Here is a 19,954-nt window from a genome sequence, read left to right as displayed (position 1 = left end):
TCGATCCAAATATCTTGGCGATGGCTGCGCCGATAAGCCTTACAGTTCGAGCTGGGATAGTTGGTTTCATCCTCAGCGAAGCGATGGCGTGGAGATCGACCACGGCCTCGGTGCAGGAGCTGTAACAAAAGCTTGGAATATCTTGTACCATCTCGGTGGAAATGGGCCATGGGTGGAAAAGATCATCGATGTCGTTGACGGAGGTGTTGCTCCGCCGGAGGGATGCGAGGTGGTCCAGGTCCACATGATGTCTAGGCATGCTGAGCGCTATCCTACCAAGAAAGCGGGTAGGAAGCAGAAAGCAGTCGTTCAGCGCATGAAAGACAGTAACAAGAATTTTGAGGGCGATTTGGCATTCTTCAATAATTGGGAGCTCTTCTGGTCTTCAGACGATACCCAGCTGGAGCAATTGACAACTACTGGGCCTTTCGCGGGTATACTTTCCTCTTTCACCACCGGCATTCGTCTGCGTACACGTTACCAGCATCTTCTGGAGCAAGCTGATTTCACCCCTACCAGCAAGCCTACCACATTCTGGGCTAGCGACTCCAATCGTGTTATCGAGACAGCTAAGCACTTCGCCGCAGGCTTCTTCGGCATCGACTATAACACTAGCAATACAGCTACCCTTCAGGTCATATCCGAACATTCTTCGATTGGTGCAGATACTCTAACACCCGGACGAACATGTCTGGCCAACAAGAAAGACAAAGCAGAAGGCCAACAGAAGGGCTATCGTCTGATGCACGAGTACCGGGCCACATATATGCCTGCCATCCGCGAACGATTATTGAACCAGACAGGCATGAGCTTTGACGACCACGAGATCTACGCTATGCAGGAGATGTGCGGTTTCGAGACGACAGTACGCGGTCGCAGTGACTGGTGTGACGTCTTCACTCGAGACGAGTTCCTCAGCTTTGAATATGCGCGAGACATACTGCATTATTATCGCGCAGGCCCAGGTCAGAAGTACGCCACAAGTATGGGGTGGCTGTGGCTTAATGCTACGACGAACCTGCTACTTGAGGGCCCAAGCGCTGGCCCATTGTTCTTCAGCTTGTGAGTCTTTCTTCGAACCATGCAGGCTACAAACCATTGGAGCGAGCAAAACTGATTCAAGATTAGTGTTCATGACGGTGACATAGCGCCGCTCATGACTGCGCTCGATGTCATCAATGACCGTGAACATCTTCCCATCACTCACATCGCCCATGACCGCAAGTGGCGGAAGTCTCAGGTGTCGCCGATGGGCGGCCGTATCATCTTCGAGCTGCTATCCTGCAAGACCAAACGCGAAGCATCACCTGAGAAGTTCGTCAGACTCAATATCAACGACGGCATTACCGCTATACCGGGCTGCGATAATGGCCCCGGAAAGAGTTGTCCACTGGCAGATTTTGCCGAGAGAACCAAAAAGAAGGGAGAGGAAGCTGGGAACTTCAACGAGTTGTGTGGGCTGGGCGATGATGCTGCGGAATACATCACTTTCTTGCATCAGTGACAGGCAGGGCGTAGTGCGATGTAAACATTTTTGAAGCAGTGCAAGCATCTGGAGCACGTGAATTTGCTCTTTGATACTATTGGCCATCTGGACTAAGCATATACGTAGCAGAACGGCCCTGCAATCGTGCTCATAGCGTCCTTGATGGTGATGTTCGGTGAACCGACATACCCCACGCTGAGCACGTCATCAAGAGTGGCATTGCGGCTCGGTGGGTTATCCAGAAAGGTCATGGTACCGGCGATGCTGTTTTGCCGTCTTTTCAAATCGAGGTTCTGCCATGTCCACCAAACGCGATCGATCATGCCGTGGTGGAAATAGAATGCCGGGTCTGCTGGGGAGTTGAACCTGCGCTTCAGTCAGTACAGATCTCATGCTACCGATGATGGTCAGGCAGAGTGCAGCATACATATCCATTCCAGAGTCACCTCCGATCGTGTAATGTCCTCCATTGTGAACGCCCATAACCCCTTGAGTGAAGTTCTGCATCTTGTTCTGGAAGCTAAGGATATCAGGGTAGTTTTTGATCAGGTCTACGACCATCTCATCTCGTGTCTCGTTCGACGCTTGTGTGCTGATATCGCGACTTAGGCAGCGAGGATTGTAGCCGAGGCCATCGGCCTGCGGGTTCGGTGGGGCGTCTTTCACTGTCGTTTGGATAGGGCCTAGGTTGATCTTCCAGCTGCTTCAATTAGCTGATTGTCGACCTAGTTCAAATTCGATCAACGTACTCTTTGAAAGGCCCAGACTTGATGCAGCCTCCACCATTGGCAGAGTGGAAAGTGACCATGCAGCGCGCTTCATTCGGGATGCACCAGGATCCTCGTCCAGCAACATATTCGCCGTCACCGGAAATACTGGTCTTGCTGCCGTCGAAGAGAGGTGATGAGAGCGGGTCTTCTGCCCACTTGGACCAGTTATTGTATGGGAGATAGCCTTTGTAGCCACACTCGTTGCGAAGAGCTTGTTCGTAAACCCAGATGTAGTAGCGATGCCAACTCAGGAAGTTCCCCTGGTCTACGTCAGTCGACCTCAGCTGGTTATGCATTCCCAGCCTACCGTGCCATGAATGCTCATTGTTTGCAGAATGTGCGTGACGATGAAGTCGTCAAATCGGCTTTTTGCGCCCGAGGCTATCGCCGCTGGCGTTTTCGCTGGCTTTTTGCCTAGGCATTTGACCGCATCGATATAGTTGAGCTTCTGGTCCTCGGATAAAGTAGACCTAAATTCGAATGAGTCGAGTTATCGCGAAACGCGTGTGCCTTCTACTTGCCATTCTCTTCGGACGGCAACATTGTCCAACGTGCATTTTTCTGCGTCTGGGTAGCCATTTTGAGCCACGTTAGACGTAAGCTTCGCGAGTGCTTCAACAGCTAATGCGTCGTTCATTAAAAGGCTGGCACCGACGCCGCCATACAATATTGCCGTTGCCAAGGTGGAGATCTTCATGTTGACGGGAGAGGAACAGAATTGGGTCGTAATGGATATGTTCTAATTCTATATACTTATACATGCGTGCCGTGCCGTTCCCACTGTCTATAGTTCATCATTTCGAATGCAGCTCTCGCCATGGAGGCTACTTCCATGCACGTAGTCCGCATTTTAGCCGTTAGCTACTACGAAGGATGAGCCAAGCAGCAATAAACGACCACTCTCAACGGCGAGCCTAGTGCTTTGGTGGCGTTTTCTCGCGAACTATTCGAGGATGGATAGCGCGTGCGGGTAGTCGGGTACAGGGGAGGTCCCGTCGGTTGGCGTTGCGGGAGAGTAATATACAAACACGAGTTTCTAACGTCATAATGCTTTGCGAACGAACCTCTTCAGACGCTTCTTACGCCATCATCCAGACCAATCCCTCACTGTGCATTTCGTGACCGCACAATCATTAGCGACAATTTTCTGCGTGTCCAGTTTGCTGCGCCGCATGCACGCAGAATGCAAGCCAAGATCTGGGATTGCAGGACGTGGCGCCAATCTGCAGGGGAGGCGGCAAATTTCAATTTCCGGTTGGAAGCGACGAGCGCGTTCGTAGTAGGTATCATGCTCTCAGAACGCGTATCTCGAGGACATCATAGTAGTTCTAGTCTGGAGTACGAACTATAGACTTGTGTGTAGCAGATCGTCGGCTAAGTCGACGCGTCGTGAAGAGGAGCTCGCGGAGCGCCAATGGGGTCTTGGCATCATGTGACACACCTGCCCGAAGTCGTCATCGGAATCCGGCTTCTCTCATTCGACATAGGCACAACCATCACTACACTCGAGGTCGAAAATTAAAAGGGCTCATATGTGATTCGATTGCTGCCAGCAGCCATGCAGATATGACAGCGAAGCTCTACCTAACAAAAGCGCCGCCTCCACTCGCGCCCAGCTGGTTACCCGTCATCCAGCCACTCTCCGGCAGGCACGCGATACCAACGATACCTGCCACCTCTTCGAGCGTACCGGGCCTACCACCAATCTCGCCTGCCAATCTCAACATGTCCTCGCTGTCTACACCAGGTCTCTCCTTCGCCAACGGAATCAAAGCGTTGTACATCTTCAGCGCCTCCCTTGGCGCCTCAGGCAGTCCGTTCAGGAGACCTGTATCCATGGGACCAGGGCTCACGCTGTTGACAGTTGCGCGCTCAGCAAGTTCGCGCGCCCACACACGCGTCATGGCCTCGATGGCTCCCTTGGTGCCAGCATAGGATGTTTGTTGGATCAGACCCCACGTCGTCGTCGCGGATGAGATATTGACGATCCTACCAGACCTATCGTGAGGAAGGTAGGGAAACGCAGCTTTGATAAGCAGCGCAGGAGCTTTGCAATTGATGTTGAACGTCTGGTCCCAGAGTTCTGGATCGAGCTCCTGGATGGGCTGCGCATTCACGACAGCGGCATTGTTGATCAGGATGTCGATCTGGAACGAAGGGGTGGCCGCTGGGTTGCTGAAGTGAGCCTTTGCCGCATTGACAATGGTTTGCGGGGCGGAAGGGTCAAGAAGATCGGCGCGTACGGGGAGCGCGTTGATCTTGTAGGTCGTGGAGAGATGGTTTGCTAAGTCAGTCGCGATCTTATCGGACGCCGATGTTGCGTAGTTGATCACAACGTTAGCTCCGCGCGAGGCGAAGTAGGTGGCAAGTGTGGCGCCGAAGCCTAGTTGCACGTCAGTTACTAATCAAGTGGTACGTCGTTACATCGCGCCATGATCGAGGGGTATGAGCGTATGGCAGAACATACTTCGCGAAGAACCGGTGATAATGGCAAGTTTGCCTTCAAAGACTCTGGGTGCTGACATTCTGGAAATTGCTACGTGCTGAGGTATGTTGAAACCTGGGTAAGAGACCTGTACATGTATCTATGGAAGTAGTCGTGACAACGCCCACCGCTTGCACGGCAGAGGCGTCGCGGGGAACCCTTGACTATGTAAAACATCCAGGATCCGTCGAGGAATGTCTAGCGGTGGAGACCGTTATTTCGTGGTGTGGGTCTCGATATAAATCCTCCGAAGTAGCTCCATCTTGTGCCGACGCATACACCGAGCATTGACAGACCGTATTCCTCACGCCATGTTATGAGGATAGTCATAACTGGCACACATATAGTTGATATCCCCCTTTCGCTCCTTATACTAGATTTCCAAGTTCTGAGTTGATATCAGGTACTTTGGGACCACCTCATCTCTGGTCGAGATCCGAGTATATGGATTCAATACGACACTCCTGCATGCTCCACGCCCCCGCACGCACAGTACGCGGCGATGTACCAATCCTTGTGCAGAAGAAGGTCTTGAAACAGGATTCGCGCGCAGACGTAGCAGGTTATACTACTCCACCGCTTTGCACAAGACCGAGAGTCTGGACTCGAGCTTGGAGATACATCGGCGCATGTGAAGGTGATACGTAAGACTGTCTGCCATCTCTGCAACTATACCGAAGGACACAACAGTAATCACGATAGCTACATAGTTTGGCTAATGCCAACAGTGTCTGAGCGAACAGACCTTCTGAAGCGGACATTACCTTTGCCAGAGCATGCGATCCTTCCCAAGCGTCGTCGTCCCGCGCATCAACAGCTCCCAAGAGCATCGGACATATAACGAACCGGGAACTACTGCAGACGGGTAACAGTGCCGGCCCTAGCAAGCCTGTGCCGCTTCGCCTCCCCGTTACCGTTGTTAATCCTAAACTCGTACGGCTTCATCCGGGCGAACCCTAGATGGTTGGCGCCGAGAGCTTTTGTGGCCTACGGATCGAGCTGCTGGGATGGCAAAGAAAGCTCGTGGACGAGTGCCATACTGTTGGGATCGTGGCGCTCCTTTTTACCAGCCTTTCGTTGCGGTTTCTTATTTTCTTGCATGCCCGGTGCTTGCACTGTGTGGATTGGTGGACTCTATTGTTGCTTTCTTCTTCTTCGTTCTGTTTGACTGTTGCGCTCGAGTGTAGACAGAGTAGACTCGTCGAAAGTCTGATTGACGCCATGGCGCCACCGACTTCTTACCATATGGCCCTATCGGTCTTGGTTCCTTTGCCGTTTGTTATCATTTCGACCATCTTGCGGTTTTGGATTCGTACCAAAAGGAAGGCATGGGGACCAGACGACTGGGCTATGCTCATCAACTTGGTAAGTTTTGCGCATATTGAGACTGGAATACTTACTGACATGAACCCAGCCAGTCTGGACAGTGGCCACAGTCTCCACACTCGGTATGGCTTGGAGTGGCGTTGGACAGTATGATGGCTCGTTGACCGCGTCTCAATACTCCATGTCCTTGAAGGTATGTAACCATCGATCTCCTGTGCCTCTGAGTCGTTTGAGAGGAAATACTGACGAGAAACAGTGGTTCTACGTCTTCCAGGAGCCATGGTGCTTCACTCTCGTCGCGATCAAGTGCAGCATCGGCTTCGCCTTAATCCGCATCGCGAACCGCAAAAAATGGATCGAGATGGTCATCTATACCTGCATGATATCCTGTTTCGTCGTCATGGGCGGGACGGGAATGTATCTCTTCTTCCAATGTAGGCCAGTACAGTATGTCTTCACTCCCTCCCCCTTGATGTCAACCAGCAGCTAACAGACGAACAGGAAGAACTGGTACCCCACGATGGACGGTGAATGCAATGGCCGCAATATCCAAACGGTACTGTCATACGCCGTAGCCGTGGTGTCTATTTCCACAGACTGGATCTTTGCGACCCTCCCCATCTTCCTCCTCTGGGACGTCCAGCTCGATTGGCGCGTTAAGATCTCCGTGATGTCCATGCTCGGCCTAGGAATCTTGTAAGTCATCTGGCCCTTGGAGCCAAACCACCAAGCATCACAACTAACGCATACAACAGCGCATCCATCGCCCCCATCGTCCGCCTCAAGTTCCTCATCGGCCTAAACGACCCAACCCGACTCCTCCAGAACCTCGGCGAAATCCTCGCCTGGGCCTGCGCAGAAATGAACGTCGGCATGTTCGTCGCCAACCTACCCGCCTGCCGCCCTCTACTCACAAACTTCATCTCGCACTTCTCATCCTGGTCAGGAAGCCACTCAAACCCTTCCGGCGGCTACTCGAAGAAGCAAAACCCTCGAGGTTCCATCCGCGCCGGTCCTGGATCAAAGCAATGGATGGAGCTGAACGAGCGTCCTGAGAACCATTCGCATTCGGGTAGCAAGCCCAAGAGCGTGGGCGTGGAAACGAAGATCTATGGCGATCTGGATGAGTACAGTAACACGAGCCTGGAACATGTCGATGGCGATCAGAAGCGTGGTGGACAGCGGCCGAGTGGTGATGGCTTGCAGGTTAGTGTACAAAAGGACTTCAGAGTGGAGATTAGTGACAGGAAGCAGTTGACGGCGTTGCCTAGGGTGCCGTTGGAATCTGTTTGAAATGGCGGTGGTCAGCGTGGTAGTGGTAGATACTGTACATGTCATGTAGATCATGATCGCAACGAGCAGGGCTTCATATATGTTCCTCTTACACTTTTATTAGTACAAAGTTGTTCCAATCTCAATACCCATGCTTTTGCAGCTCCGCCTCAGTATACTCCCACAACTTCTTCCTCAGCCCCTCGTCCCTCGCAAATGAACTGCCAGAACTCTTCTTGCCCACTGGCATGTAATATGCTCCACTCTCTAGCTCGTCCTTTGCGGTCGTAGCACACCAAGTCGTGTTCAACGCGCCTCCTTCCGGACCTTGGTAGTGACCCGGCAGTATCATGCCGATGATGCCGTAGATGTACAGGCCAACCTTCATGAATATGTTCGTGCGGAGGTTGTCGAAGAGATCCGTCAAAATGACACCGGGGTGCAGGGAGACGGATGTTATCGTAGGGTATTCTAGCGCCAGGGAGCGAGCGAAGAGTATGTTCGCCAGCTTCGAGGAGCCGTAGCGGCGCCAGGTGCTCTCCTTCTCGAGCGCTTGCTGGTCGAACTCAATGCCCTTTGATACTGGCATCTGGTGGCCCATACTGCTCAGGTTGACAATTCTGACATCCGAGCCGGGCTGTTTCGCCGTGTCCAGCATCGTCGGGATAAGAAGTTTCGTGAGCAGCGCGTGGCCCATGTGGTTCGTGCCAAATTGTATCTCGTATCCTTCCTTGGTGGTGCTGTATGGGGGCGCCATGATACCAGCATTGTTGATCAAGATATCGAGGCGCGATTCCTGGCTCTTGAACGTCGATGCCGCGTCGACAATGGACGAGAAAGACGTCAGGTCGAGCGGGAGAAATACGATCTCGCAGGCATTTGGCACGCTGTTCTTGATGTCGGTGATGGCATCGCGGGCTTTGGATTCGGTACGAGCGGCGAGGTAGATGCGCGTGGGGTTGTGGGCAGCGAGGTACGCGACGGTCTGTTTGCCTAAGCCGGCGTTGCCTATGCAAGTGTCAGTCGCATGATACGGTCGCTCATGCTCGGGAGTGGGGGTCACTCACCACCGGTGACTAGAATGACCTTGCCATCCAGACTGCCGATGTCCTTAGCAGGGTCGAATGACTTTCCCATGTTGCTGGTCTTTTGGAGTTGCGGATTGTGGATGTCGCAAAGCTGCGTGCGCGCAGTGAGAGGGGGTGAAGACTGTTCGCGATATGGCGCAAGATATAGCAAGTACTCGTCAACGTCGGCGCCAAGTATGTCTCTCGTCGTGGTTGTTGACGCAAGCAGGAGATTGTCGCAATCCCGCGCACATCCTGTTGGCCGTCAAGCCATCGTTAGCTTGCGGTGCGGTCCGTCCACGGGGTTTCGTCGTCGGATGCCGAGGTTGGAAACGCGCTATGACGTCTTCCATTGCATGTGAACGCGTCTCCTGTAACGCTTCGGAAACCGTATTGAAGTCCGGACGCGATGTGCATTCTGTGATACTAGAGGTGGATGGATGCTACGTACGATACAGAATTTGTGGTTGTGAGAAAGTCGTCGAAGTGGCGCTGCCAATTCGCGCTTACGGCTTACTTGCATGAATCCTACCGCATGAGGGAACCAAAGCTGGACGGCACACTGTTCTCAAATGGGGTATCATTATGCTTAATTACAATATATAGCTGAAATTGCTTTTGCGCTTCGCTGATGCGAGCCCCACGCTTTAGGAAGTGTAACACTAAATTCAACGTCTCGGACCGGAGAGCCCTGCTCTAGGATTGTTTCTAAACCTCTCATAAGGATTGTTCGCACGCGCATAGTCCTCATCAAGATCGAGATCATGTATCACTATCGGCTTTCGTTGGGTTGATGTGGGTGCTGTTGTAGCTGTAGCTGGAGGTTGTTTTGCGGGAGCCGTTTTGGCCTTGAATGAAGACAGAAGGTTTTGGCGTTCTTCCTCAAGCTCATCGTCGCTCGTTAGATCGATAACTCCATCGTACTGAGCAGGGGTCGGGCGGGCAACGCTTTTCCGCTTTGTGCCGCTTGGTTGTGACGCTGCGATAGTTGAAGCCGAGGTCGGTATCGTTGGTGACGAAGCTGCGGAAGAAGCCCCTTGTTGAGTTTGACCAAGCTGCCGAGACTGCATCCGTGGAGATGCAGTGGCGATAACGCCTTCCCATTGCGCGTCCGTATGAGTGGGTGCGAATGCTCCTCTGCTTGTCGGATGAGCTTGGGTCATGCTTGAGGGTCGTGATGACGTTGGTGTGCCGTTCTGCAGATTTTGGTCTGTTTGAGGAGCGTGCCGTGAAGTTTTATGAGAGAGTCTAGATGGCTGCATCTGCGCTACCGGCGCAGGGTGGTTCCTAGAGTCAGGCGCACGGGCTTGCTGGATCTGGGGAGGTGTGTGCTCCGGTGTGAAAGGTTTATGAGTAGCGTATAGTTGCGTCACGGGTAAGCGAGACTGGTGATATGCTTGCATAGGTGCGTTCGACAAATTTGGAATATAATAGTCGGGATAGTCGGCTTGAGGAGGCTCAGGCCTAGGGTCGGAGCGCGAAGTATGTATAGGATCGTTTCGAGACCGTCCCGGCGGTGTAGATTGTTCGGCAGCACCTCTCGCTGCCGGCGCAGACCCCGGTACAATTTGATTCCCATATCCGTTTCCTGGTCTCTGCAAAGTTTCGTGCGGTGGTCCTGACGTTGTGCGTGTTGGCCCAGTCTGTGGCGAGTTGGTCAAGGTTGAATTCAGCTGTAACGCTTCGCCTGCACGCCATAGACGTGGCGAAGCAGAAGTTGCGCTGACAGGTGATGGTTGTTGAGAACCAAAATCTGTAAAAATGTTACCCATTATGGGAGATCCTGTCGGTGCCGCAGCTGTGCGCACTCGCTCCGAAGGAGCATTCCTTGCAGTGGCGACTTGTGGTGGTCCGTTGATGTCATATACGGGACTATTGACTTCTGATTGAGCGTTTGATGGCCCGGGATCAGTCCGCTGTCGCTTCGGTGCTGTGGGCATAGGTTGTGTCTCCTCCCTTGCGATGATCGAATCGCGTGGTGGCAGTATGGACAGCGGCTTGTCCAAGGGTGCTACCCTTTTCCTCGAAACGGCGGAAGTAGGAGATGATAGTGTTTTCGTTCTTGAAGTAGACGGCGTCGGCTTTGGAGCCCCTGCCGGTTGGTTACGGTCTATCGTAGTGCCATCCACCGCACCTCGAATTCCCTCCAGGTTTTCTATAAAGTCCCAGGCAAACTTCCACATTGGCGCAGACAATCGAAGGTCCTTAAACTGCTCGCGAAAGGCTTCTCGGAGCGCTCTGATATCGCCTAGCAATAGTTCATTGTTGCGCGTTTCCGAATACATAGAGATAAGGACGGTGACGGCCACCATTTCGATGGGCGCAAAGGTTTGTACACCACTCAAATGCCTGTCGGCATTCGTGAAAGTGTCGGGATCTAAGGCAATAAGGTCTTTGAAGGTGGTCCAGACGCTTGCAAGATGTGACTTGAGCGCATCGTCTACAGCGCCGGTGTTGTTCAGCAACTTTGGGATTAAACTCTGGCTTGTCCTCAGCACTGGAATGCCAGTTGCAGGAGTCGGATGCTGTACTTCCAGAATTTGGCTGAAGCAAGACAGAGTGAGTTGGAAGTCCTTCGCTCGAGCTCGATCCTTCATCAAGTCGTAGATCATAGGGAAGTCTTCCACGAAAAGCTTCGCTAGTTCTTGCCATGGGCCTTGTTTCGCGCGCATCCTCTCAGCTAAAGTGAGCTGCACACCCATTTGGACCCTAGCGAAAAGGTCTTCTTCTTGTACTGGCGTAAGCTCTGCGAACTGAAAGGCCACAAAGTCTTTTTCCAAGAAGGACTTTTGAATGTCCGAAGGAAGCACCTTTTTGCGTTTATTGCTAGGCGTCTCACAGAACCACCTTGCACTTTCAGTGAGCCATTGAGAGATATTAATTGGACCGAATTGCTTACCACTTTTCGCCTTTGTGATCATGGCAAGGAATCATGCCTTTGACGAATGCCCTGACAGAGGAAAGTCGTTGTTTTCCGTCCACGCAGACAAGAACGTCACGTGGTGTACCATCTGTTCCATTAATCCGTTTCTTATTCAGAATAATGGGTGGGATGTAGTAGTTTTCTACGCAAGTGTTAGGAATCTTTGGATTCGTTCATGTTAAGAGAGCCTGGAGTAGATCATACCCATCAGAGAATTAATCAGACCCGTCATACGATCGGCTATTGCTATTAGCATGTCGGCGACAATCAAGTTGGGCGTTTTTACCTGTCCAGACAACCTCACGTTGATATTCCGGGTCGACATCGATCGCACCGCTCTCCAGTTCCTCTGGCCGCTGTCAGTAGAAGATCCTCTCGTCATAGTCGGCCAGTCTTTCACTCACTTATCAGACTTCCCAAGCTTCGCATGTGAACATTGGGCTGTGGCAGCTTTGGTCGCGGTTTGTACTCGTACCCATCGTCGCTGTCGCTTTCTGCGAAGATGTCGTCATTGCCGTCCTCGTCTTTGACAGCAGACTGCACTGCAATGCTGTCGTTGTTTGGTTGTTTGGCAGCGCCGCGATGGGTGTTGCTGACTTCCATGCCCGTGCGGACCCCAGGCATGCTGGGGTGAGCGGTGTCGAATCAGGAAGTAGGTATACTAAGTTGCATTGACTAGGTAGTTTTGGACCAAGCTTATGTCAGCTTGCACTAAGCTCTTTGAACACTAGCTAGACCTAGACTAGCTGCAATTCACTTTCACCTTAACTACTCAAAAGACCTTTAGTTTTCTTAGAAGACAAGTGCAAAGTGCAGAAAAAAGTTGAATTTATATGCAAACATTCTAGCGGCTTGGCTGCAGCACTTGGTCATGGACAATCCTAGTCTAGAAGGTTCTGCATAACTGCAAGCAGACAAGTTAGCAGGCTACATGCATCAGCGAGAAATTGCTGTTGCAAACAACCAATCATCACACTTTGCCCAACGCACTGGTCATTCAACGAGCACTTCACAACATGCGCATCATCCTCCTGCATTAACAATCATGACTCAATGTTTCAATATAGTCGTGATGTATTGTCATAGATGCGACACTATTGTCTGCCAGTTCTCTTTTCCCCATTAGATGCAGATACGCATCGCCCTGTGAGAGCCTGTGATATGGACGGCGAATGCCACCAGGCGGGAAGATACATGAGAAACATAGGCTAAACAGCAGCCTGTATATGTCCATCCATCTGACTTGATGTAGTGCCGGGTCACTCAGTCATCATAGAGTGAGTCATGGTCATCCTCTTGAGCAGCATGGCCAGCGGCAAACTGCTCCTGGAAGTGACCCTCTTGCTCCTCCATCGCGTCGTGCTCTTGCATATCCTGATCTTCCGCTTCCGGCTGTCGTGTAATATCTTGAGCATCCGCCACCTCCTCGTCTTCGGTCAGATCGTCATCCTCTTGGGCACCGTCCCTGTCGGATTCTTCAGCGTCGCCGAGCTCAACGACCTGCATTTCTTTGGCCTTTCTGGAGAGTTTGAGGTTGATTTCGCCCAAGTGCTGCAGCTGCTGAATGTCGAGCATTCCCTTGGAGCCAAGCCCGAGCACCATCATGAAGCCTTGGCAAGCGATCATCTTGGTGTTTTCCGTGGGTGGAAGAAGTTCCTCAAAGGCGATGTCCTCGATATCAGCGGCGGCTTCGGCTTGAAGCACGTCGGACTCGTGCTCTAGGTCTGCTTGAGCCCGCCTGCGCTTCTCAACGATACGTTCCTGGATGAAAGTAATGAAGTTTTCACCTTCTGTTGACAAGGCCTCGCGGACGCGTGCTGATGGTTCTTGAACTGCTGGCTCGGGAAAGTCGGAGCTGAAACCTGGTAGGCCAAAGTCGTCGCCACCGTAATCGACATCGCTCGTAAGGTTCTTGAATCCCTCAAGAGCAACAGGCTGACCGCGACCTTTTGAGGGGGAGGCAGACACGAAGCGGCTTCCGGGTCTGCTCTGATCAGCGGAGCCTATCATACCAGCGCGTCCGCTTCGAGGAACGACTGAAGAGCCTCGGACAGAAGCGCTGATGTTCCATGGCATTGCTGAGAAGATCTGTTGATCGTCAAGTGCGGAGACACCCTCGCGCGGTAGTTCAACGGCGATGTCGTCTTCAACAAACATAGGAATGTCTTCGTTGTCAGCCGAACGACCAATCTCAGGCTCGCCGGTCTTCTGACGCACACGGCGAGATTCTTCCTGAGTTGCATCATCGATACCACTGTCGCGGTCGTGCTTGACTCCGGTAGCCTTGTTGCGACTGAAGCCCATGATCGTCTCGAAGAAGTTGTCACCAATGAACATGTCGAACGGATTGGGAACGTGGCCGCCCAAGACACGTTCACCGATGCCGCCGAGGCCCGCGCCCCAAACGTAGTGCTCGGCATTCTTCTTAGCCTGAGCAGCAGCACGTTTCTGAATTTTCTGCCGAGCTGCTGCTTTCATGTTCTGACGGTAGTTCCTCTGCCAACCAGCCAACTCCTTGTTGGGAAGCTCTATAGCTGCATCGATAGGAAGAGTGCGTGGAACCCGACGACGGCGCATGGGCGCGGTGAACGTATCGGAAGACTCAATGACTTCTGAATGCTGACTAGACTGTTGCGGACCGTCTGATGAAAGTGCTCCGCCTTCGATAGGATCGTCGTCGTAGGTTGGGAAGCCGATGTCTTCTTGATCGCCCGGGAACTGATATATGTCAGTCGTCATTCTGGATGAGGCTGACGGTAGCTGGATCATGTGAAAAGAATGGAAGATGGGAGAACCAAAGACACAAACAAAGATATGGGAAGAGACAGGCAGCAAACGTCTTCTAACGAGGCGGTATACACAACCGCCTGATAGAGACTGGCCGATAGTGGTGAGAGTGTGTGTTGCCATGTCCTGAGCATCGAGTGAGGGAAGGGAAGCCTCACCGCAAGACGGATGGCTGAGATTGCAGTGCAAAAGGACGTGAGAGAAAGCAGCAAAACTCACCTGATCGCCGACCTGCTGTCCATCCTCATGTTCCTTGCGAACTCGCGCACTAGCCCCAGCATCGCTGGACATTTTCGCACCTGCGGTCCTAGCTGGCGTGCTGGGAACTTTTCGCCGTGGTGGCAACTGGATGATCTCGCCATCGTCTGCGATCATGAAGTCTGGGTCTTCAAGCTGGATCGTATCGCCAGCGCCCATGACACTTGGTCCGCCAACACTGCCCACTCCATCGTCGCCTTCGAGTCTGAACTCGGCCGCCATCGCGGGAGATGAAGTAGGCAAGATGAGCCCACCGATGCCATCCGCATGGGAAGAGGACCGTGCTTGCTGGGAGCTGAAGGGTGTGAGCGTCTGGGAGTCGCCGGACCGCGCAATGTCGAGATTGAAATTGTGGTCTAGTCCTGCGAGGAAGTCTGGAGGAGGAAGCGCGAGCTCGGGCAGGAAGGAAGGGTCATCTTCGAGTATGAGCTGCTCAGGCCTAGATAGATCCTGTGAGTAAAGCGATCATGTCATAAAGGTGATGCATGCCTACCTAGCTTTGCCAGCGTCTGGATCGAGTGCGGTATGCTTCACCGTCCGTAGCATCACTAGCAGGGCGTTTCGCGCACTCTCTGCGTCTGAAAGGATATATCCACATTGTTGTAGGTATACACGCGATACACCGTACCTGCATGTGTCAGTAGTCTGTCGCTCGGACAAGGTATGGCAGCGCGGCGTACATCAAATTGCCCTGTAGCCGTAGAGCCATAGGCGCTACAGGATCGACAATGGTCTGACATGCTTTCTGTACATCGACATCGAGAATCTGTTTGCGGCCGATTCGTTTGTGGGTGGTAGCGACGAGCCTGCCACTTCGGTCAGTACAGGGCAGGGGCGACTGGACGTCTTCTAACATACCACACGGTTGCCACACCGTATTTGCGCGACGTGAGCACTACGATTGTTAGTCAAATCGTTCCGAGCTGCAGTCTCGGTTTGGAGCTTACCTTCGTGACTGTAAAACATGCTGTCGGTACTTAATACATGAAACAGATGATCGTACAAGTGTAATGATACAGGAAAAAGATTGCGGCGTCTCGCGAATGACGCGTGATATTATAACAGAAGCGCAGCAGTCGAACGTATGGGGAGGAAAGCGTTCCTGGAGGTGAGCGTCACGATCATGGAAGGGCTTGGCAGCACGCTTCGACGCGTTTCTACGCGTGGTGAGGTGAAGACGGAAAGGGACAGAAAGTACACTTCACCAGTCTAATGCCGTGTCTATTAATGCAAGGTCTTGAAGTCATGCAATCGTTACTTAAGCTCTCAGAGGTATCGTCCCATAGCCTTTCCAGCTAGTACAACGCCGAATGCCATGCATTACCTGCTGCTCCAGTCCCGTTTGCGCTTCAGCATGATCTTGCGCGCGAGATCCAAGGAGATGCCCATAGTGAAGTGTGTCGATTCAGTCTATGAGTCGCCCATCTGCACGTCCTCGTCGACGACGGGAAGAGGAACGGCGCGGTAGAGGAGGATAAGAGCCGAGTGGCTTTGACCTGGAACATGTCAGTCATCGTCAATTCACAGTCACAGTCTGGGATGCTTACCTCCGCCAGACAGGGTTTGTATCCTCTCAGCATCCACCTCAGATACCTTCTCGTCGTTGAACCACCACCATTTACCGTCTTCCTCCTTCCGCTTGCCAGTGTTGGGGTCCTTGGGTCCCTGCTTCTTGACGAAGGACGTGTAGTGGCCACTGTCGGCGCTGGCGCCTTGATGAGTGATGACACCTCTCAGCTCGTAGAGACCGGTCTGGTTTGCGCCTTCATCTGCAGTCATCTTGGAGTCCACAAGAGCGAGGAGCTCCTTCTTGGCAGCAAGGATTGATGCGGCGCGTTCCGCCTCGACCTGGGCGTCGGTCTTGTACTCAACCTCCTCCATCTTGGTGTCCTCAGCCGGCTTGCTGGCGTCCTCCTTCTTTTGTGCAGCTTCCTTCTTCTTCTGTAGAGGCTCCTTGCGAGCAAGAGGGTCGCTGTCGTTCTCCTCGCCAGCTCGCATGCGCTTCTGTCGCTTGCGGGCGCGCTCGACATCCTCCTCTTCTTTGCGGACTTCACGGATCTTGTCCCGGATTGGGACGAGCATCTTCCTCAGGTCGTCTGTGCAAAACTCCAATGCGTCCAGCTCTTCGGGGAAAGTGACCTTGCGCATGATCTTTGCCTTCTTATTGGTATCCTTTCGCCAGTCGAAACGCACGAAATGGATGGGGAGGTGTTTCGGTAGGCGCGCGATCTTGGACGTCTTGGTGTAGATGGCGTTTCGGCCCAGAACCTCTGATCGCTTCTCGATCTGCTCCTTCAAGCCAGCAGCCAGACCGTCCCTGAGGTGGTTCGTCTCTACGTTGATGTGGCAGTTGAGCTTGAAGAAGAGGTCATCGCTGTGAACGGGCTCCTCGCCACCCTCCTTCGCTGCGGGCTCATCGCACTCCATGACTGACTCAAACTTGCCCGCCATGTACTTGTCGATCCAGGATAGCTCCCTCTTCTTGTTCGCATCTGACCCTGTCTCGTTGTCGGTGATCTTGAGCTTTTGTCGGAGCAGCGAGACGATTTGTGACCAAGCCTCCTCGGCATCCTGCTGTGCGTAGCCGTGGCCGTCCTTTGACTTTTGGGCAAACTGGGGAAATGCGGTTCGGAGAGCGTTGAGGAACATGAGTGGAGGGAAGCCGTTTTGTGTCTCGGACATTTGCTTGAAGAGGTCGCGGAGGGAGCCCGTCAGGTCGGCTGAGCCACCGAGGCCACCGAGACCGAACTGGCTGAGCTGCGCGGCACTGGATGAGCTGGCACCGTTGCTGGAGAGGGTCAGTAGGAGCACGTGGACATGATGTAATCGAATTTACCTGTCTGCGTACCGCAAGAGCTCTTCTTGCAGTTCCGGGATGGAGCGTAGCGTCTGCAGGGTGGAGTTCATGTAGCATGTGTTGCCCAGGTTCTGCAGACCTGCGGGTGTGGCGCCCTCCAACTGCGCGGCTTCCGCCTCGTCCATGTCCTCGAGGAACTTGACCGGGACCTTGGGCTTCTCGATGATGTTTGCCGACCCCGAGGGCGTGCCCATCATCATGAGTGTCTGGTTCGGCTTGAGGCCCAGCTTGGACATGTCGGCGTCATCCTTGAGCTGTCCGCCCTTGACGATGACCTTTTGGCGCTCTGGCTCGACGCCGGTGATGGAGAAGAGTTGGTACTTGAACGTCTCGCCGGTGGAGGTGGTATCCACTTCGACCTCGTGCTTCTTGCCCTGATGCTTTACGATTACTGCAAACATGTGAATTAGTCTTTGGACCGTTCGAATAACCGTGTGGCGCTGCACATACCTGGTACAGACGCCATGATGAATGTTCAACTATACGGTGGATAGAGTATAGAAGACTACGGGAGGCGGAGGCGAGAGAGTGGTTATAGTGGCTTCGTGGGGCAAAAGTTAATGGAAGCATGAGGAAGGAGGGCCGCGCCAAGCTGACCGCCGCCCGGAGCTGCTACCCCACTAGCGCGACCAGCTGCAGGCACCGCCAACTCGCCGTACTGGCATGTCATAGCCCGCTCTCCCCCGACGGCAGCCCTACCATTCCAACATAGAGCTGCTGCTGAGCTCTGTTCGCAATGGTACAGTCACCTCTTACTGCTGTGGTCTGATCACGTGCTCATACTGACACCCCCAGTCGCAATCACTCCGCCCGTACCTCCAGTGCGTGCGCTCGTCGCTCACAGCCGCCCTCTCCCTCTCCAACTTTGCGTCCCAGGCCTCCGAGCGCCACAATGTTCCCGAGATCGAAGCCGCCAGCTCGCCTGAAGTCATCCTGAACCCGCTTACCGTATCGAGAAACGAGCATGAACGCGTATACATCGAGCCCAGCATCAACAGTGTGCGCATAAGCATCAAGATCAAGCAGGCAGACGAGATTGAACACATCCTGGTCCACAAGTTCACACGATTCCTGACGCAAAGAGCTGAGTCCTTCTACATTATGCGGAGGAAGCCGGTCAAGGGCTACGACATCTCGTTCCTGATCACCAACTTCCACACCGAGGAGATGCTGAAGCACAAGCTGGTCGACTTCATCATCCAGTTCATGGAGGAGGTTGACAAGGAGATCTCGGAAATGAAGCTCTTCGTAAGACAGCCAAGGTCCGCCTGTTCGAGCATCAGAGCTGACACATTACCAGTTGAACGCAAGAGCACGTTTCGTGGCCGAGTCTTTCCTTACTCCGGTATGCATACCCCACATCTACATACGTACACGGGTACTGACAAAGCCTAGTTTGATTGAGCGTGTTACAATGCCGGCGTTTGTATATATTGGCTCATTACGAATACCTGGGCAGACGAAGCTAGAACGAACAAATATCAGGCCTGGAATCTTTGCCCACGAACGAGCGCTGTGTGGAAAAGTTGCTATGCAAGCTGAGCATTCGACCAGCATTCAATACAAATACAAACTTCGAATCCATTCCACATTTGACGTACACCACCGGTTGCCCGAACATAAACGCAGATACTACGCCGACAACTGACGTGGAAGGAAAACGTCACGTTCATGGCAATTCTCATACTGTCATTATTCTCATTTGGATATTTCATCTACATATTGTCTGCCGGCCGCAGTGATGTTCGCCAAAATTTCTAGAGATCAAGCTCACAGTTGATCAGCGCTTACAACTTGGCCAGGACAGCATCGGCACCGGAGACCTGTAGAATTAGTAACAAGCACCTCAACTCTTCAAAGCGATGCGAAACTTACCGAGACCTCACCAGGGCTCTTCTCGTTCTCGGCGTAGATGACCTTGCCGTGGTCGAAGACCATAGCCCAGCGACCATTGCGGTCGCCCATACCCGCAGGCCAACCGTGTTCCTTGGAGAAGAAGGTCTTGGTGTCGCTGAGGAAGAGGACCTCGTCGCCCTTGACGCCGTTGACCTTGCCCCAAGCGTTCATAACCCAGGCGTCGTTGCTCGCAATGGTAGCAATGACATCAACACCCTTGTCCTTGAACTCCTTGGCCTTTGCGATGTAGGGAGGAAGATGGTAGGCCTGGCATCCTGGGGTGAAGGCGCCGGGAACGGAGAAGAGGACGACCTTCTTGTCTGCCCACTCCTTGCTGGCATCGTATTCTTGGGGACGGCCGCAGGCGGTGGGGTCAGCGTCGGTGATGGGCGCCCATCTACATGAGAGAAGATACAATGTCAGCGTGCATTCTAAGGGCTCCGGTGATGAGTGGAGCTCGATGCGAAGGTACTCACTCGAACTTGACGCCCTCGGGGAGCTTGTCGCCAACTTGTAGAGGAGCCATGATGATTATTTGGTGTATTGGTAGAAAATGTCGTGTAAACTGTAGATGCGTGTAAAGCAATTGAGCAGAGTGAGAGAAAGTGACTTGTTGTGTCGGACGCCGATTAGTTATGCTAGCTGGAGGGGTACCCGCCCGGCTTCCCAAGCTTGAAGCTTCGAGATCATAGTGGGGCATATGCCGGCCGAGGCTTATGACGCCAGGTACCCAGCCAGCGCATTTCCAACGCTGCAGGGTTTCTTTGACAAATCTTTTTGGCCTATTAGAGCGACATGTGAGCGTGTACCTGAATGAGCAGCTAGAG

At 53.0% G+C, this 19,954-nt stretch overlaps 10 protein-coding genes across 10 annotated transcripts; 3 read left to right on the top strand and 7 right to left on the bottom strand.

Moving 5' to 3' along the window:
• Nucleotides 1-244: 244 nt before the first annotated feature.
• On the top strand, nt 245-1,504 carry J4E92_003242 (uncharacterized protein; the record flags this gene model as incomplete). Its single annotated transcript, XM_051494640.1, has 2 exons — nt 245-1,062; nt 1,129-1,504. The coding sequence occupies 2 exons, from the start codon at nt 245-247 to the stop codon at nt 1,502-1,504; spliced, it is 1,194 nt and encodes a 397-aa protein (XP_051354933.1).
• Nucleotides 1,505-1,596: 92 nt separating this feature from the next.
• Nucleotides 1,597-2,953, bottom strand: J4E92_003241 (uncharacterized protein; the record flags this gene model as incomplete). Its single annotated transcript, XM_051494639.1, has 5 exons — nt 1,597-1,852; nt 1,914-2,186; nt 2,236-2,516; nt 2,564-2,726; nt 2,778-2,953. The coding sequence occupies 5 exons, from the start codon at nt 2,951-2,953 to the stop codon at nt 1,597-1,599; spliced, it is 1,149 nt and encodes a 382-aa protein (XP_051354932.1).
• Nucleotides 2,954-3,836: 883 nt separating this feature from the next.
• Nucleotides 3,837-4,781, bottom strand: J4E92_003240 (uncharacterized protein; the record flags this gene model as incomplete). Its single annotated transcript, XM_051494638.1, has 2 exons — nt 3,837-4,639; nt 4,724-4,781. 2 exons carry the CDS (start codon nt 4,779-4,781, stop codon nt 3,837-3,839), a joined length of 861 nt encoding a protein of 286 aa, XP_051354931.1.
• Nucleotides 4,782-6,587: 1,806 nt separating this feature from the next.
• Nucleotides 6,588-7,360, top strand: J4E92_003239 (uncharacterized protein; the record flags this gene model as incomplete). Its single annotated transcript, XM_051494637.1, has 2 exons — nt 6,588-6,763; nt 6,823-7,360. The coding sequence occupies 2 exons, from the start codon at nt 6,588-6,590 to the stop codon at nt 7,358-7,360; spliced, it is 714 nt and encodes a 237-aa protein (XP_051354930.1).
• A 121-nt stretch (nt 7,361-7,481) lies between these two features.
• J4E92_003238 (uncharacterized protein) lies at nt 7,482-8,476 on the bottom strand (the record flags this gene model as incomplete). The annotated part of the gene is made up of 2 exons (XM_051494636.1): nt 7,482-8,347; nt 8,407-8,476. The coding sequence occupies 2 exons, from the start codon at nt 8,474-8,476 to the stop codon at nt 7,482-7,484; spliced, it is 936 nt and encodes a 311-aa protein (XP_051354929.1).
• A 1,838-nt stretch (nt 8,477-10,314) lies between these two features.
• On the bottom strand, nt 10,315-11,953 carry J4E92_003237 (uncharacterized protein; the record flags this gene model as incomplete). The annotated part of the gene is made up of 7 exons (XM_051494635.1): nt 10,315-10,487; nt 10,541-10,886; nt 10,938-11,253; nt 11,306-11,471; nt 11,564-11,569; nt 11,616-11,678; nt 11,734-11,953. 7 exons carry the CDS (start codon nt 11,951-11,953, stop codon nt 10,315-10,317), a joined length of 1,290 nt encoding a protein of 429 aa, XP_051354928.1.
• Nucleotides 11,954-12,592: 639 nt separating this feature from the next.
• J4E92_003236 (uncharacterized protein) lies at nt 12,593-15,763 on the bottom strand (the record flags this gene model as incomplete). The annotated part of the gene is made up of 7 exons (XM_051494634.1): nt 12,593-14,047; nt 14,336-14,813; nt 14,868-15,002; nt 15,055-15,180; nt 15,233-15,269; nt 15,322-15,329; nt 15,699-15,763. 7 exons carry the CDS (start codon nt 15,761-15,763, stop codon nt 12,593-12,595), a joined length of 2,304 nt encoding a protein of 767 aa, XP_051354927.1.
• A 21-nt stretch (nt 15,764-15,784) lies between these two features.
• On the bottom strand, nt 15,785-17,697 carry J4E92_003235 (uncharacterized protein; the record flags this gene model as incomplete). Its single annotated transcript, XM_051494633.1, has 4 exons — nt 15,785-15,870; nt 15,922-17,162; nt 17,211-17,622; nt 17,682-17,697. The coding sequence occupies 4 exons, from the start codon at nt 17,695-17,697 to the stop codon at nt 15,785-15,787; spliced, it is 1,755 nt and encodes a 584-aa protein (XP_051354926.1).
• A 270-nt stretch (nt 17,698-17,967) lies between these two features.
• ARPC4 (Actin- protein 2/3 complex subunit 4) lies at nt 17,968-18,635 on the top strand (the record flags this gene model as incomplete). The annotated part of the gene is made up of 4 exons (XM_051494632.1): nt 17,968-17,970; nt 18,027-18,479; nt 18,532-18,576; nt 18,627-18,635. 4 exons carry the CDS (start codon nt 17,968-17,970, stop codon nt 18,633-18,635), a joined length of 510 nt encoding a protein of 169 aa, XP_051354925.1.
• A 383-nt stretch (nt 18,636-19,018) lies between these two features.
• J4E92_003233 (uncharacterized protein) lies at nt 19,019-19,653 on the bottom strand (the record flags this gene model as incomplete). The annotated part of the gene is made up of 3 exons (XM_051494631.1): nt 19,019-19,054; nt 19,107-19,524; nt 19,604-19,653. The coding sequence occupies 3 exons, from the start codon at nt 19,651-19,653 to the stop codon at nt 19,019-19,021; spliced, it is 504 nt and encodes a 167-aa protein (XP_051354924.1).
• Between the last annotated feature and the right edge of the window lie 301 nt (nt 19,654-19,954).

Source organism: Alternaria infectoria, assembly GCF_024043175.1.
Source record: "Alternaria infectoria strain BMP 0036 chromosome Unknown scaffold_4, whole genome shotgun sequence".
In the NCBI taxonomy this organism is placed as follows: domain Eukaryota; kingdom Fungi; phylum Ascomycota; class Dothideomycetes; order Pleosporales; family Pleosporaceae; genus Alternaria; species Alternaria infectoria.
Note: the sequence above shows the minus strand (reverse complement) of the source record. Positions and strands in the feature narration are given on the sequence as shown.